Source organism: Asparagus officinalis, chromosome 1 (assembly GCF_001876935.1).
Source record: "Asparagus officinalis chromosome 1, Aspof.V1, whole genome shotgun sequence".
Lineage (NCBI taxonomy): Eukaryota > Viridiplantae > Streptophyta > Magnoliopsida > Asparagales > Asparagaceae > Asparagus > Asparagus officinalis.
The window spans coordinates 127,862,540-127,877,128 of record NC_033794.1 but is presented as its reverse complement, the minus strand read 5'-3'; the positions used below and the strand labels follow the sequence as shown (position 1 = coordinate 127,877,128).

Genomic DNA, 14,589 nt, shown 5'->3' with positions numbered 1-14,589 from the left:
CTGCAATCGTTGAGAATGCGACTCTCGATCCGAGGTTTCAAAAGGAGTATTCTTTCGAAGATGATGAAGTTCCAGCCATCTTGGAATACCTCCTCGCCAATAACAAATTCGAGCTACCACCTATTAAAGATCAGGATGGAGCTAAGAGGATTACGGATCCAAACTACTGTGCGTACCACAGAAGGGTTCTTCATCCCACTGAGATTTGCTTCGGACTCAAAAATAAAATCCAAGCATTAATTGACTCCGGCGTCATAATGGCGAAACAAGCCGATTAAAGATGACCTTACTCCATTGGGTACACGAGTATAAACTGTTTTCCCTGACTCCGATAAGTATACGAGTATAAACTGCTTCTCCATCTCACTCCGAAGAGTATATGAGTATAAACTGCTCCTCGATACTCCAACAGGTATATGAGTCTAAACTATTTCCTTTCTTTTACGGGAAGTTCCTGGAGAGCGCTATGCATAGTACTCTTAAGGATAACCCGATCATGCAGCTGAATATAATGATAAACCCAGTTTTATAAGAAAAGCTGGGGGTGGATGGTTCATGTAACGGGAAGTTCTCGGAAGAATGCTATATGTAATTTTCTTAGGGATAACCCGATCATTACAAACAAAGTGATAAACACTACATCCCCATGATGATTTTCGAATACTCTTTTGCTGAGATGAGATTCGATCACTTTTTTAGATCAATCTTCCCTCACAAAACTCATATTTGGTCAAACCTTTAAACAGTTAGGACCAAAGCCAAAATCCCCTCTCGATTCCTTCCATGAACGAGAAATCCACAAATTGAACGATCAAACCTTTAAACAGTTAGGATCGTCTCAAAACTCCCACTTGGTCAAACCTTTAAACAGTTAGGACCAAAGCCAAAATCCCCTCTCGATTCGTTCCATGAACGAGAGGTCCACAAATTGAACGATCAAACCTTTAAACAGTTAGGATCGTCTCAAATTCCCATCTTGGTCAAACCTTTAAACAGTTAGGACCAAAGCCAAAATCCCCTCTCGATTCCTTCCATGAACGAGAGGTCCACAAATTGAACGATCAAACCTTTAAACAGTTAGGATCGTCTCAAATTCCCATCTTGGTCAAACCTTTAAACAGTTAGGACCAAAGCCAAAATCCCCTCTCGATTCGTTCCATGAACGAGAGGTCCACAAATTGAACGATCAAACCTTTAAACAGTTAGGATCGTCTCAAATTCCCATCTTGGTCAAACCTTTAAACAGTTAGGACCAAAGCCAAAATCCCCTCTCGATTCGTTCCATGAACGAGAGGTCCACAAATTGAACGATCAAACCTTTAAACAGTTAGGATCGTCTCAAATTCCCATCTTGGTCAAACCTTTAAACAGTTAGGACCAAAGCCAAAATCCCCTCTCGATTCGTTCCATGAACGAGAGGTCCACAAATTGAACGATCAAACCTTTAAACAGTTAGGATCGTCTCAAATTCCCATCTTGGTCAAACCTTTAAACAGTTAGGACCAAAGCCAAAATCCCCTCTCGATTCGTTCCATGAACGAGAGGTCCACAAATTGAACGATCAAACCTTTAAACAGTTAGGATCGTCTCAAATTCCCATCTTGGTCAAACCTTTAAACAGTTAGGACCAAAGCCAAAATCCCCTCTCGATTCGTTCCATGAACGAGAGGTCCACAAATTGAACGATCAAACCTTTAAACAGTTAGGATCGTCTCAAATTCCCATCTTGGTCAAACCTTTAAACAGTTAGGACCAAAGCCAAAATCCCCTCTCGATTCGTTCCATGAACGAGAGGTCCACAAATTGAACGATCAAACCTTTAAACAGTTAGGATCGTCTCAAATTCCCATCTTGGTCAAACCTTTAAACAGTTAGGACCAAAGCCAAAATCCCCTCTCGATTCGTTCCATGAACGAGAGGTCCACAAATTGAACGATCAAACCTTTAAACAGTTAGGATCGTCTCAAATTCCCATCTTGGTCAAACCTTTAAACAGTTAGGACCAAAGCCAAAATCCCCTCTCGATTCGTTCCATGAACGAGAGGTCCACAAATTGAACGATCAAACCTTTAAACAGTTAGGATCGTCTCAAATTCCCATCTTGGTCAAACCTTTAAACAGTTAGGACCAAAGCCAAAATCCCCTCTCGATTCGTTCCATGAACGAGAGGTCCACAAATTGAACGATCAAACCTTTAAACAGTTAGGATCGTCTCAAATTCCCATCTTGGTCAAACCTTTAAACAGTTAGGACCAAAGCCAAAATCCCCTCTCGATTCGTTCCATGAACGAGAGGTCCACAAATTGAACGATCAAACCTTTAAACAGTTAGGATCGTCTCAAATTCCCATCTTGGTCAAACCTTTAAACAGTTAGGACCAAAGCCAAAATCCCCTCTCGATTCGTTCCATGAACGAGAGGTCCACAAATTGAACGATCAAACCTTTAAACAGTTAGGATCGTCTCAAATTCCCATCTTGGTCAAACCTTTAAACAGTTAGGACCAAAGCCAAAATCCCCTCTCGATTCGTTCCATGAACGAGAGGTCCACAAATTGAACGATCAAACCTTTAAACAGTTAGGATCGTCTCAAATTCCCATCTTGGTCAAACCTTTAAACAGTTAGGACCAAAGCCAAAATCCCCTCTCGATTCGTTCCATGAACGAGAGGTCCACAAATTGAACGATCAAACCTTTAAACAGTTAGGATCGTCTCAAATTCCCATCTTGGTCAAACCTTTAAACAGTTAGGACCAAAGCCAAAATCCCCTCTCGATTCGTTCCATGAACGAGAGGTCCACAAATTGAACGATCAAACCTTTAAACAGTTAGGATCGTCTCAAATTCCCATCTTGGTCAAACCTTTAAACAGTTAGGACCAAAGCCAAAATCCCCTCTCGATTCGTTCCATGAACGAGAGGTCCACAAATTGAACGATCAAACCTTTAAACAGTTAGGATCGTCTCAAATTCCCATCTTGGTCAAACCTTTAAACAGTTAGGACCAAAGCCAAAATCCCCTCTCGATTCGTTCCATGAACGAGAGGTCCACAAATTGAACGATCAAACCTTTAAACAGTTAGGATCGTCTCAAATTCCCATCTTGGTCAAACCTTTAAACAGTTAGGACCAAAGCCAAAATCCCCTCTCGATTCGTTCCATGAACGAGAGGTCCACAAATTGAACGATCAAACCTTTAAACAGTTAGGATCGTCTCAAATTCCCATCTTGGTCAAACCTTTAAACAGTTAGGACCAAAGCCAAAATCCCCTCTCGATTCGTTCCATGAACGAGAGGTCCACAAATTGAACGATCAAACCTTTAAACAGTTAGGATCGTCTCAAATTCCCATCTTGGTCAAACCTTTAAACAGTTAGGACCAAAGCCAAAATCCCCTCTCGATTCGTTCCATGAACGAGAGGTCCACAAATTGAACGATCAAACCTTTAAACAGTTAGGATCGTCTCAAATTCCCATCTTGGTCAAACCTTTAAACAGTTAGGACCAAAGCCAAAATCCCCTCTCGATTCGTTCCATGAACGAGAGGTCCACAAATTGAACGATCAAACCTTTAAACAGTTAGGATCGTCTCAAATTCCCATCTTGGTCAAACCTTTAAACAGTTAGGACCAAAGCCAAAATCCCCTCTCGATTCGTTCCATGAACGAGAGGTCCACAAATTGAACGATCAAACCTTTAAACAGTTAGGATCGTCTCAAATTCCCATCTTGGTCAAACCTTTAAACAGTTAGGACCAAAGCCAAAATCCCCTCTCGATTCGTTCCATGAACGAGAGGTCCACAAATTGAACGATCAAACCTTTAAACAGTTAGGATCGTCTCAAATTCCCATCTGCATGGGGAACTTTATCCCAAATCCTAAGTAGGGATAAGCCTACGCCTAACACGCATTGCCGGTTAGTCTTTCACCGTATAAAGGACAAAAGTCTATGTATTCAAAATCATAGCATCAAGTCTAAGAGAGTTCATTCTCTTAAGAATTCATTCTTTAGCACAACGTCACATGCAGAACAGACTTAAACAATCTGCATGCTAGTCTGACTCAAACTGTAGTCGGTAAAGGCTTATCAAATCCGTTGATGGCTGAGGGTTTGCCAAAAATCCTATGCAGGTTTTCAGGCCCACCAGCTTAATGGACGTGAGCCAAGACTTGAAATGAATAAGCTGAAGACAAGTCTCAAAGATTTAGTCAAAAATGCATGAAAGTCACCTCCGCGTCTCACATCGAAACGCCAAGGTCAGACCAGCGTCGCAAAAATGATAACGCGTCGCAAAAACGATAACGCCGAGGTCAGACCCGCGATGCAAAGACGATAATGCCAAAGTCATAGTCGCGTTTCAAGTCAAAATGCTGAGGTCAGACCCGCGATGCAAAGACGATAACGCCAAAGTCATAGTCGCGTTTCAAGTCAAAATGCTGAGGTCAGACACGCGATGAAAAAACCGAACGCCGAGGTCACGTCCGCGTCTCAAGTTCAAAATGCAGGGTCCACCCCCAACATTCCAGAAGCAGGATTATGGCACATGCCTTCACACAGGCCCTATGTGACAAATCTCTTCAACCAAGATGCCTTCGAAGCGAGTGCAGAGAACGACTCCTTTACAACAAGGAATCAGCAGCTCCAAGATCAGAGTTGAGATCCAAAGTATTCCGAAAATTCGTCCCAGTCAACCGCGAACTTTCGAAAACTTTGGAGGGGGTTCTGTAGGCTGTCTAAAAATCACAATAGATAGCTTATCCCCCATCAACCACCGATGATGGAAGTTACAATCTGACGACTTCCAGAAGGCTGTAATCTGAAGACTTTCGCGTAGATTGCTGAAGGTTACAATCTGACGACCTTCACGACAACTGATGGAAGCTCTACTTCAACAGCCTTCACAATCAACATCGGGAGTTACAATCTGACGACTCTCATATTCTCAAGGAGCCAAGACGAAGATTACAAGACAATGATCTTTGCAACGCTATGACAAAAAGAGATTACTTGGTGATAATCTCTGCAAGGCAAGACGCGGAGGTCCTCCCCGTGTTTCAACATCAAAACGCCAGGGTCGAACCCCGCGTTACAACATCAAAAACGCCAGGGTCGAAGCCCGCGTTACAACATCAAAACGCCAGGGTCGAAACCCGCGTTACAACATCAAAACGCCAGGGTTGAACCCACATTACAATATCAAAACGCTGGAGTCGGACCCGCGTTACAAACAGGCGAAACGCGAGCGACCCTTGCGTTCATCAATGTTCAGCCAACACCCAACTTCGCGTCTCAATTCTAAGAGGCGAAGTTGGGTTCTGAACGCCAGGTTGGGTGTTTTGACTTGTTCAAACACAAGCCGAACGGCCTCAAAACCGTTATCCCACGTTCTGAGGGATTTTCGCCCACTTAGGAGAGATTTAAGGGGCGGTTTCACCCCCTTAATCCTCTATAAATAACTGAAGATCAATTCAGTTCAGGAGGGCTTCGGGTTGTTCGATTTTCTTGGCTTGGATCGACCACTGGAGACAGGCTTTTGAGGAGATCGACATCATCTTCTAACGAAGATCATCTTCAACTTCAGCAACAGGGAGCCTCTGTCCTTGGCTTATTAACCGAACTTTCGGTTCAAATCAACTCTTTTTCAAGAGTTCAAACTCGATCAGAGTTATCAACTCATCAAGAGTTTTAAACTTGCCACGCAAGTTCTCCACAACGTCAAATCGTGAGGAGAAGACATCGTTCCAGTGAATCAAGATATCGGATCGTCAACGGAGAGCAAACTCGACGCGAGCATTCGAGGGAGGCACTCCCTCGCCACCGTGAAGAACCCAGTTTTAAACAAAGAGGAAGAACCAATTTCGTTCTCCTCTCTTTTGTAATCAAATTGTAATCGAGATCAAAGGAATCAAAATCACATTTTCTTTATTCTCTTCTTTGCATGAATCATTCAGGCGAAGCTAAACTATCAGGCGAACTTAGCTCCGCTGGCGAAGTTAAGTTATTCAGGCGAAGTCAACTTAGCTCAACGCATCAGCCGCGTCGCCCTCGGCTGCGGCCACGACAACGAGGGTCTGTTCGTCGCCGCCGCCGGGTTGCGCGGGCTCTCGTCCCCCTCGCAGGCTGGCAAGAGATTCGGCCAGATGTTTTCCTACTGCCTAGTCGACCGGACGTCTTCAGCTTCGTCATCGAACCCGCCGAGGGCTTCGTCCATCGTCTTCGGCCACTCAGCGGTGCCCAGATCCAGGCCGGTGGTGTTCACCCCAAAGCTCAGCAACCTGAAGACGGACACGTTCTACTACATTGAGCTTGAAGGCATCAGCGTCGGCGGGGCGCGGGTGCCCGGCGTTTCAAGCTCGGAGCCGAAGCTAGCTAGATCCTTCAACCGGAAGAGTCGACACACAATTCAGAAAGTAGAAGTTATAGATGTTACGGATGCTAAGCGGTTGCTTTAACCGCAACTTAACGATTATCAGACACATGAAACTAACTGTACGGATGGTAACAACGGAAACAGTGCAACAAACCAATGCTGCGCATATTCCATAAACATTTGAATTTTGCATCAGATTATCAGTCGGTCGAGGAAGAAGTTGTAGGCTCCCAGATCACTAACTGTACGGATGCTAAGCGGATGCTAACACTCTATATAGCCGTACATGATATAGTAGTAGCTATATAGACTAAATGATTTGCAGTTATACTCTTTGTATTCTATATTTTTGGTTTAGAGGTAGCCAAACTTCGTACACTTGGTTAATACAAGCATATAGAACCCCTTGAAATAATCTCTTGTCCGACACAACGATGATTTTACTAATTAATATACAGCGACTCTTGATATTTGTTCTCACGTCATCGGTTCTTAGAATTCTACCATGTTTCAGTCTACGTACGTAGGTTGAAGTTCTTAGACTAAATTAGGTTGTGGGCACAAAATGCGGGGACATATCTTGAGGGGGATTCGGATCCTCTCCACTACAAAAAAAACATTGGAGGGACCACTACATAACTAGTTAATGGTTGTGATTTTTTATTTTAGTACAAATTAGGAATGAGTGCAATACACGGGGGTATGGTAAGTATTAGATTTAGATTGTATCATAACCGCCTACTAAATAATCAATGATTGAGATTAAAAGCAGTGGTCTCTCCACTATTTTTTTATAGTGAAGAGGATCCAAATCCTCTTGAGGGAGTTAATGGTGAAGGAGAACTATGGACACTCTAAAAGAATCTAATAAAAAGTATTTGATGACAAGCACAATACGCAAGGATATTTCGCATATACATAAAACACTTACGTATTTTAAACAACACATAAACTAAATCATGAAACAACTGGTTAAACTAAATCATGAAACAACTGGTTTCGGAAGCTTTTGAGCTTCAGCATGAGAATGTGAACGAACTCGGAGCATAAACGAAACCTATCCAATAACTTATCGGGTTAGGGTCTGATCTTACACAGTCACAACCTGAAATCCACCCGTTTAAACCCCCAATACTCGGAAACCCTCGGCATCTAGAAACTCCAAAGAAATCTTAAAGTCTAAAGGGGTTTTCCAGAAGCCCTAAACTTAAGAGAGTTTTCTCAAATTTTGAAAGTTACGGGAGTTTATTTGGTAGTATCCAAAGTTAAGGGGCTTTCTGATATTAATTTATTAGTCTAAAATGAACCAATCGGGACCACTGCCTTTCTTTTATTATCCATTTTGAAGAATTTTAGGGTTTTTCATTTATTTTTCTTTCATATAGATCTGATGCGATAGCGATGTGGTTTCTGAATTTTATACTCTCCTTCGTTTTTACGCCGAATTTGGTTCAGTTAAAAAGCAGGGGCGTAGCCAGGGCAAGAAACTACCCCACTTCACCTCCCCCTCCCGCCTCCCCTCGCTTCCCTTCTTCTCCGGCCACTTCACCTTCCTCTTCCACAGATCCAACCTCCTCTCCCTCCTCTTCCAGGACCTCCATCTCAACAATCCCCAACCCTCCTCCCTCTCCCGCGCCTCCCTCCTCTCCCTCACCGAGCTCCTCTCCCTCCTCCGTCGCTTCAAGTCCCTCATCGCTGACCACCTTTAGTTTTCGCCCAGAGCAAAAAATATTTCTGGCTACGCCACTGGTAAAAAGGGTATGCTTCATGAGATCTTATTTCTATTAATACACTTTTGAATAGGATATCTCACCCTATTTTTACTTCAAAAAAAAAAAAATTACCACCACCCTTCGTCTTCCCCCAGCCGATGCGAGTTGGTTTTTTTTTCCCTCTGTTTCTCCCACGCAAGTCACACCAGTCAAAATGGAAGAATCCCCCTAAAACACACGAGAAGAACAGACACAGGATAATGAGGAATAACTGGTAAATTTTCTATCAACCCTTAACCAAGGGTAATATTTCTATCAACCCTTAACCAAGGGTTATTGGGAAGTACTAATGAGGAATAGCTGGTAAAATCAGCTTGTATCAACATGCCTGGATTGTCGATTAAGCAATGAAAATAACGTCGCAGTGATTAGCCAATCCTACACAGTAAAACAAACTAAAAATAAGAGACTGCAGCAAATAAAACCCAAGGTCATCTCATACTGCGCAGCAGCACGCCTGTAGAGTGCGATGAGCATAAAACATCTCAAATCTACACTCACTAAATACCAAACACCCCAACGAAAACAGAGGATCTCAACAGATTTCAGATTCGCAAAAGTAACGTGTGTCACAGCTATTCAGGGTGGTATTGTCGTTGAAGGAAGCTCTTGGGTAATAAATAACATGCACAAGCTATAACTCTTAAGCAGTCAAAATAACCTAGAAACTAATCACACCAAACACCCAAGAAAATAGAAGATCTCAACAGAATTCAAGTTTGCAGAAGGAACGTCGGGACTACTCACTGTGGAAGCTTGAAGGAAGCAATACACAAGCCTATGCTCAAGCTATCGAATTAATTATCATCAATAGACTCAGATGATACTCACAATCACGTAACCTCGCATAGTAACAGCAGATCCATCACAAATTGAAGGGTGATAAGCACTCCAAAAGAACACTTAATAAACAGTCAAAATAAACCAGGAACTATGCTTCCAACCGTTACAGAGAAATAGTTCACCAAAAAACAACAGAACACTTAAACAAGTTACCCATTAATTATCATCAACAGACTCAGATGATACTCACATAGCGTAAGCTCACATAGTAACAGCAAATCCATCATAAATTGAAGGGTAACAAGTACACTCCAGCTGAGATACTCCACAGCCTATCTTCCTGTCTTATACATAAAAACTAACCCTAAAACATATGCAGCTAAACCAAATTCGTCAGTATCATTCACACAATCCCATTGAGCAACTTGGAGGACATCAGGAATAACCACCACTAAGAAAAAAACTCACGCCTTTCTAGGTGCCACTCTCCAACATTCGCTTAATGAGTCAACGTGTATGACCGCCACTAAGAAAAAACTTACGCCTTTCTAGGTGCCACTCTCCAACTTATGCTTAACGAGTCACCGTGTAAATATAAACGTAGGAATCTTGACAGACAATCTGTGGTATAAATTTTATCTACTTATTATGACACATTTTCATTTTCCTGCATTGTCAATATTAGAAATATTGTATTATAGAAAGTCCATCACCCGTACCCCATCACATGCTCCTGTAAACCAAACTATAAAACCCAAGTTCCTTTCTAAGTTATAGTGCAGTCCAAATGCAATTTATTGTAGTTGTAGAATCCACGCTAAAAACCACTTCTCAAAAATGTCTAAATGACTAACTTGACCTTTAAAATCTTTAACAAATAAATTGCGAATATCACCTATTATAAGACGAGTCAATTTTTTATTTTATTTAATTTTTTTCATGAAAGTGTTACTGCTCTCTCATTTTGAACACAACTGAGGCCCCAGATGCAAGTAGTAACACATTCTGGGCCTACCACTACCTATAAACAAATAATATTTTGGTCCAAACAAATTTTTGGAGCCATGTTTTCCTAAAAATATGGTGGACCAAAGCCCCTTGAAGGGGAGCCAGTTCACAACAAAATGTTACGTAACTTGAATCTTTAATAAGCTTCAAGGAACATGGGTTGCGCACCAGATTTAAAATAGAACTAGCGCACAACATATCCAAATGGTAAAAAGAACAATAAAAAGGATTTATTTTAATGATTTTGTTCATAGGAATATGCGCAATAAAATGTCACGTATAAGATATAGATTTGTAAATAAGTAAATCCAAAAGGGAAAGCTACATATAAAACAAATATTAAATTCCCATTTTGTATTTTCGAAAAATCAATAGTAAAACATTAGCAAGAAAGTCAAAAAAGCAACGTTATGCGGGATTAATGTCTTTATATACTTTAGAATTTATGACCTGTTATAAATGACCTGTGAATTTTATTATGGCCTAGTGATGTTTGAAAAAAACACTTAGGAAAAAAGTCATCTTCTCAGTTATCACACACTCCATCTGTTTCTTTCTTTATGCTCCCTCTATGTCTACTTTTCTGCACACCTATACATGAAACAGCAAATGGTAAGAAAACCCTAGATAAGATAATACATTTCCTTAGTCAAATTAGTTTCACTCTTACCACATATAGAGAGAGTTATCATAGGAAGCAACATGTGACATCAGATATGCTCACAGCAGGAAGCCCCCTAGCTAGCACAACAAAGAGAAAAGGGTATGTCAATCATCAGAAACGATAACTAAGTCTACCACTTAGAATGAAAATATACGAACTTTCACATTTTGCATATAATGGAAGAAGGCCAGAGGGAGGCAAAGGAGGCGCCAGATATTAGCTACAGAACAGGATAGTGTGAATGGGGAGGCTGACGTGTGTGTATGTGTGTACAGTGACACATAGCATTTTCGAAGAAGAAAGAAAGCAACACATGGATACAGCAAATGGAATAACTTTCAGCTAGGACATTGGGCAAGGAAATAGCTAATGGACATGTATTTATGGACAGAGCCCAGAAAAACCTTAGGGTTACAAACTTGGAGCAGACACGTCAACAATGTAGACATCTGGAATGAACACGCACCTTCTGAACATTACAAATTTTAAAAGACAAGACTCAGCAAAAAAAAAATACCAAGAAATAGCATATTTTTGGCAAACCAACCAATTTGATAAACCAGCGGGAAAATGAACTTCTGAAAGACTTGAATATTTCATCATGTGGGTCCAAAGGAAATTTGGAAGCAAAGAGAACTTGGAAGCATAAACATGATATATATGGCTAGGAAAGAACTAATCAAAACACTTGGTGTCGCTTCAGATGCACTTTTTATAAAAATATGCAACGTTCTGAAACCTCAGCAAGGCATATTGCATAAAGAAGGAAAAGAAGCAAAGAAAAGTTCTGTGTACACCTAGGAATGGAAGTAATTGGTCCAAAAAATAGCTCGTTTTCTGGTGAATTAGTGCAAGCATGAACAGAAGGAACAAATAATATTTCTTATAAGTAAACGAGTTAAAGAGAGATGTATATTCCCTCAGAATAAACGAGTTAAAGAGAGATGTATATTCCCTCAGTAGAGGAAGTGTTGATTTTTCTTCTATTTCTACTCCTCTTCACCCACATCTGGAACTGAAAAAAAATGAGGAATAGCCTTGTCAGAGAATCAGATGAAGCAATGCAAAAAATAGCTCGTTTTCTGCACCTATCACTTAGAAGTAGGTCCAAAACTCAAACAATGAAGCAGAAAAAACATCTATAGATGTTTTCTGGTGAATTAGTGCAAGCATGAACAGAAGGACAAATAATACTTCTTAAAAGTAAACGAGTTAAAGAGAGATGTATATTCCCTCAGTAGAGGAAGTGTTGATTTTTCTTCTATTTCTACTCCTGTTCACCCACATCTGGAACTGAAAAAATGAGGAAGAGCCTTATCAGAGATTCAGATGAAGCAATGCAAGTAATATTATCTTTGTATATAAAAGAATGGAAAGCTTACACATGGATTAGGAATTGATCTACTCTAATGGATTGTAGCCTCTATTGGATATCTAGAGAAAGCAAAAAATGTGTTATAAGTTGTAACCCTTCAGAAAAGTCATACTTGAATGGTAGTATTAATAGGATGTTCCATGAGCTTTTCAAGGGATGATGTGAGATAGCAACAATACATTGAGAGATCAAAGATGAGATTGCAGACTCACAAAAGGGTCTATGATGTCTAGTTGTACTAGTTGACTACTAGAAAAAGTAGTGAAAAAGTCAGCACTGGCTATTTTACTGCCTACTATTAAAGATCTTCCAGGATACAAATATTCACAAAATAAAGCCCTCAGTTTGCACTTCAATAAAGCACAGAAACATGACATCGCGAATAATATATGATAACTCTACAAAATGTCAAAATGAGGAAAATTTTAACAGTTCTGCCAACTAGACAATAATACAGTTTGAAAGTTCAATGGTAACCACTGATGCGATTAAACCATTCAACCTTTTCTACAAACGAAGGAGCACGACAAGACATTTACAAGTCAGACAATCATAGTGGTATAAAATCACTGGAAAAAACCTATAAAACACAAAGAAGAAATAAAGGAACCCATGCAACACGGAATAGATTACATTAGGTACGAGACAGGTCAAATAGTATCAGGCTAAATACTGATAATCCACCAAGATTCATAGTACCATGCATCAAGGAATAGATTACATTACGTACAAGACAGGTCAAATAGTAGCAGGCTAAATACTGATAATCCACCAAGATTCATAGTGGCATGCAAACAAAGGAAGACAAAAGGAAACCACAGTGTTCATCACATGCATAAAAAAGTAGTGCAAACCATCATCACATAGTGACCATAAACGAAAAATCAAACAGTAGTGAATCCTACAGATAGACCAATATGCTAGCTAGACTTGGAGAAAATTAACCTGAATTCATGCTCTCCTTTCCTCGCTCCCTTCCCTGACCGGACTCTCATGCCGCCGCCTTCCTCCATCACTGTCATACTTTGCATGGCGATCACTGCTCCTCCGCACATCGTCTCGGTAGTCCCCTCGATCACTGTCATACTTCGAGTGACGATCACTGCTCCTCCTCCCATTTTCTCTGTAGTCCCCACGATCACGAGAATGCCCATGATCACGGTGGCTCCTTCTGTAGTAAGGACTTGGGCTCCTGCTCCGGCTCCTGCTCCCACGGGACCGCCTATAGCGCCCAAACAACCTCCTCCTTAGCTCCCGTCCAATTTGTTTCACATGCATGAAATTACAATAGCCACCTCGGTTGCAACTATTCTCCTCAAATTGACGACAGGTAGCTTCCCTGAAGTCAGTAACTGGGGAAAAATCTACAATTATCGGGCGTCCAGAGTAAAACCGACCTTGAAGAGCCCGGAGAGCTGCGGCTGCTTGCTCCTCCTCCCTAAACTGGACATAGACATTTCCCACCATGTGATCTGCTAGGTTATCACAGATGTTCAGGCTCTCGATGTCACCAAACTTGCTGAGTTCCTCAAAAATGTCTTCGTAGAAGTCCTCAAAATGTTCTTGTATCTTTCTTGGGTCAATGGGCTGACCTTGGGCATCAACACCAGGGGTTATCATGTCCGGTCGCTGATACATGTTGGAAAGTAGGAGGGTGGGGGAAATTGTTGGGCGATTGTGGAGGCGAGAGCATCGATCGCCGTGACGACAAGCACCAATCTTGAAGTAAAAGGGGCAGTTGACCCTGTCCTTCTCTGTGCCAAATATTGAAGCTAGATGTTCCGCCATCAGTACCAGGAAATTGAAATGACCTTACACAAACCTGCACAGGGATCAAAAGTTAGACGCCTTCTTTAACAAATAAAGAAAGGATAGCATGGATAACTGAATGGCCAGTCAGAAATACTAATTTTGCTATAAGTATTCCAGATTGTGCACCAACAAAACAAGTAATATAACAGAAACAGAAAATTCACTTCACTTCAGAAATGGTAAATGTCAATAAAGACAGAACTATTTTCTGCAAACATTTTTTACGGGTATCCATAGGCTTATTTTCCTTTTACTATGATCACAAAAGAATATTATCCATCATAACATCCAAATCAAACAAATGGGCTCTACTTTTATCCAAATCATTTCGAGGAAAATACCAACATTAACCATGAATTAAAAGCCATAGTTGATAATAAAAAAAAGCATAGCCTCCTGGTGAAATAACAAGCACAGGCATATCGCAACAAGAAAAATGTACACACTTTTGGACTACCAAGACAACTAGAAATACTCATTTCAAATCTGAAAAAAAGTCAAGGAGAAGCCCTACTCGTAAGGTCGTAAAAATGAGCCTAAATTCACACAGACGTAACAGTTAAGCAGAAAAGGATTAAGCTGAAACTTCTCGTAGCATTTCCCAAATTTTGAAATTAGATTGTAGCATATGCAACTGACATATTAATCGTAAATGAATTTCTCAGAAAAAAAATTGTGAATGTCATTCTAAGCCCTAGATTACGGTTTCCTCTATTGAATTGACTTACGTAAGCTCATCATAATCCAAAACCCTAATTGTTACCAAAACAAGAGATTTAGATTCAAACCCCCTTCTTCTTCTAATT

At 40.8% G+C, this 14,589-nt stretch overlaps 1 protein-coding gene across 2 annotated transcripts in view; it reads right to left on the bottom strand.

The window, feature by feature from the left end:
* The window catches only part of LOC109840865 (splicing factor U2af small subunit B-like), a 5,794-nt gene continuing 255 nt past the window's right edge, over window positions 9,051-14,589 (bottom strand). The window contains exons 2-5 of one of the 2 annotated variants that reach the window (XM_020409705.1): window positions 12,917-13,793; window positions 11,979-12,030; window positions 10,603-11,889; window positions 9,051-10,523 (exon numbers count right to left, since the gene is read on the bottom strand). In XM_020409705.1, coding sequence (XP_020265294.1) covers window positions 12,923-13,759 — 837 coding nt within the window. In that variant the 5' untranslated portion in view covers window positions 13,760-13,793 and the 3' untranslated portion in view covers window positions 9,051-10,523; window positions 10,603-11,889; window positions 11,979-12,030; window positions 12,917-12,922. The remainder of the gene's footprint in view (window positions 10,524-10,602; window positions 11,890-11,978; window positions 12,031-12,916; window positions 13,794-14,589) is intronic. The other variant, XM_020409776.1, reaches the window with a different exon arrangement.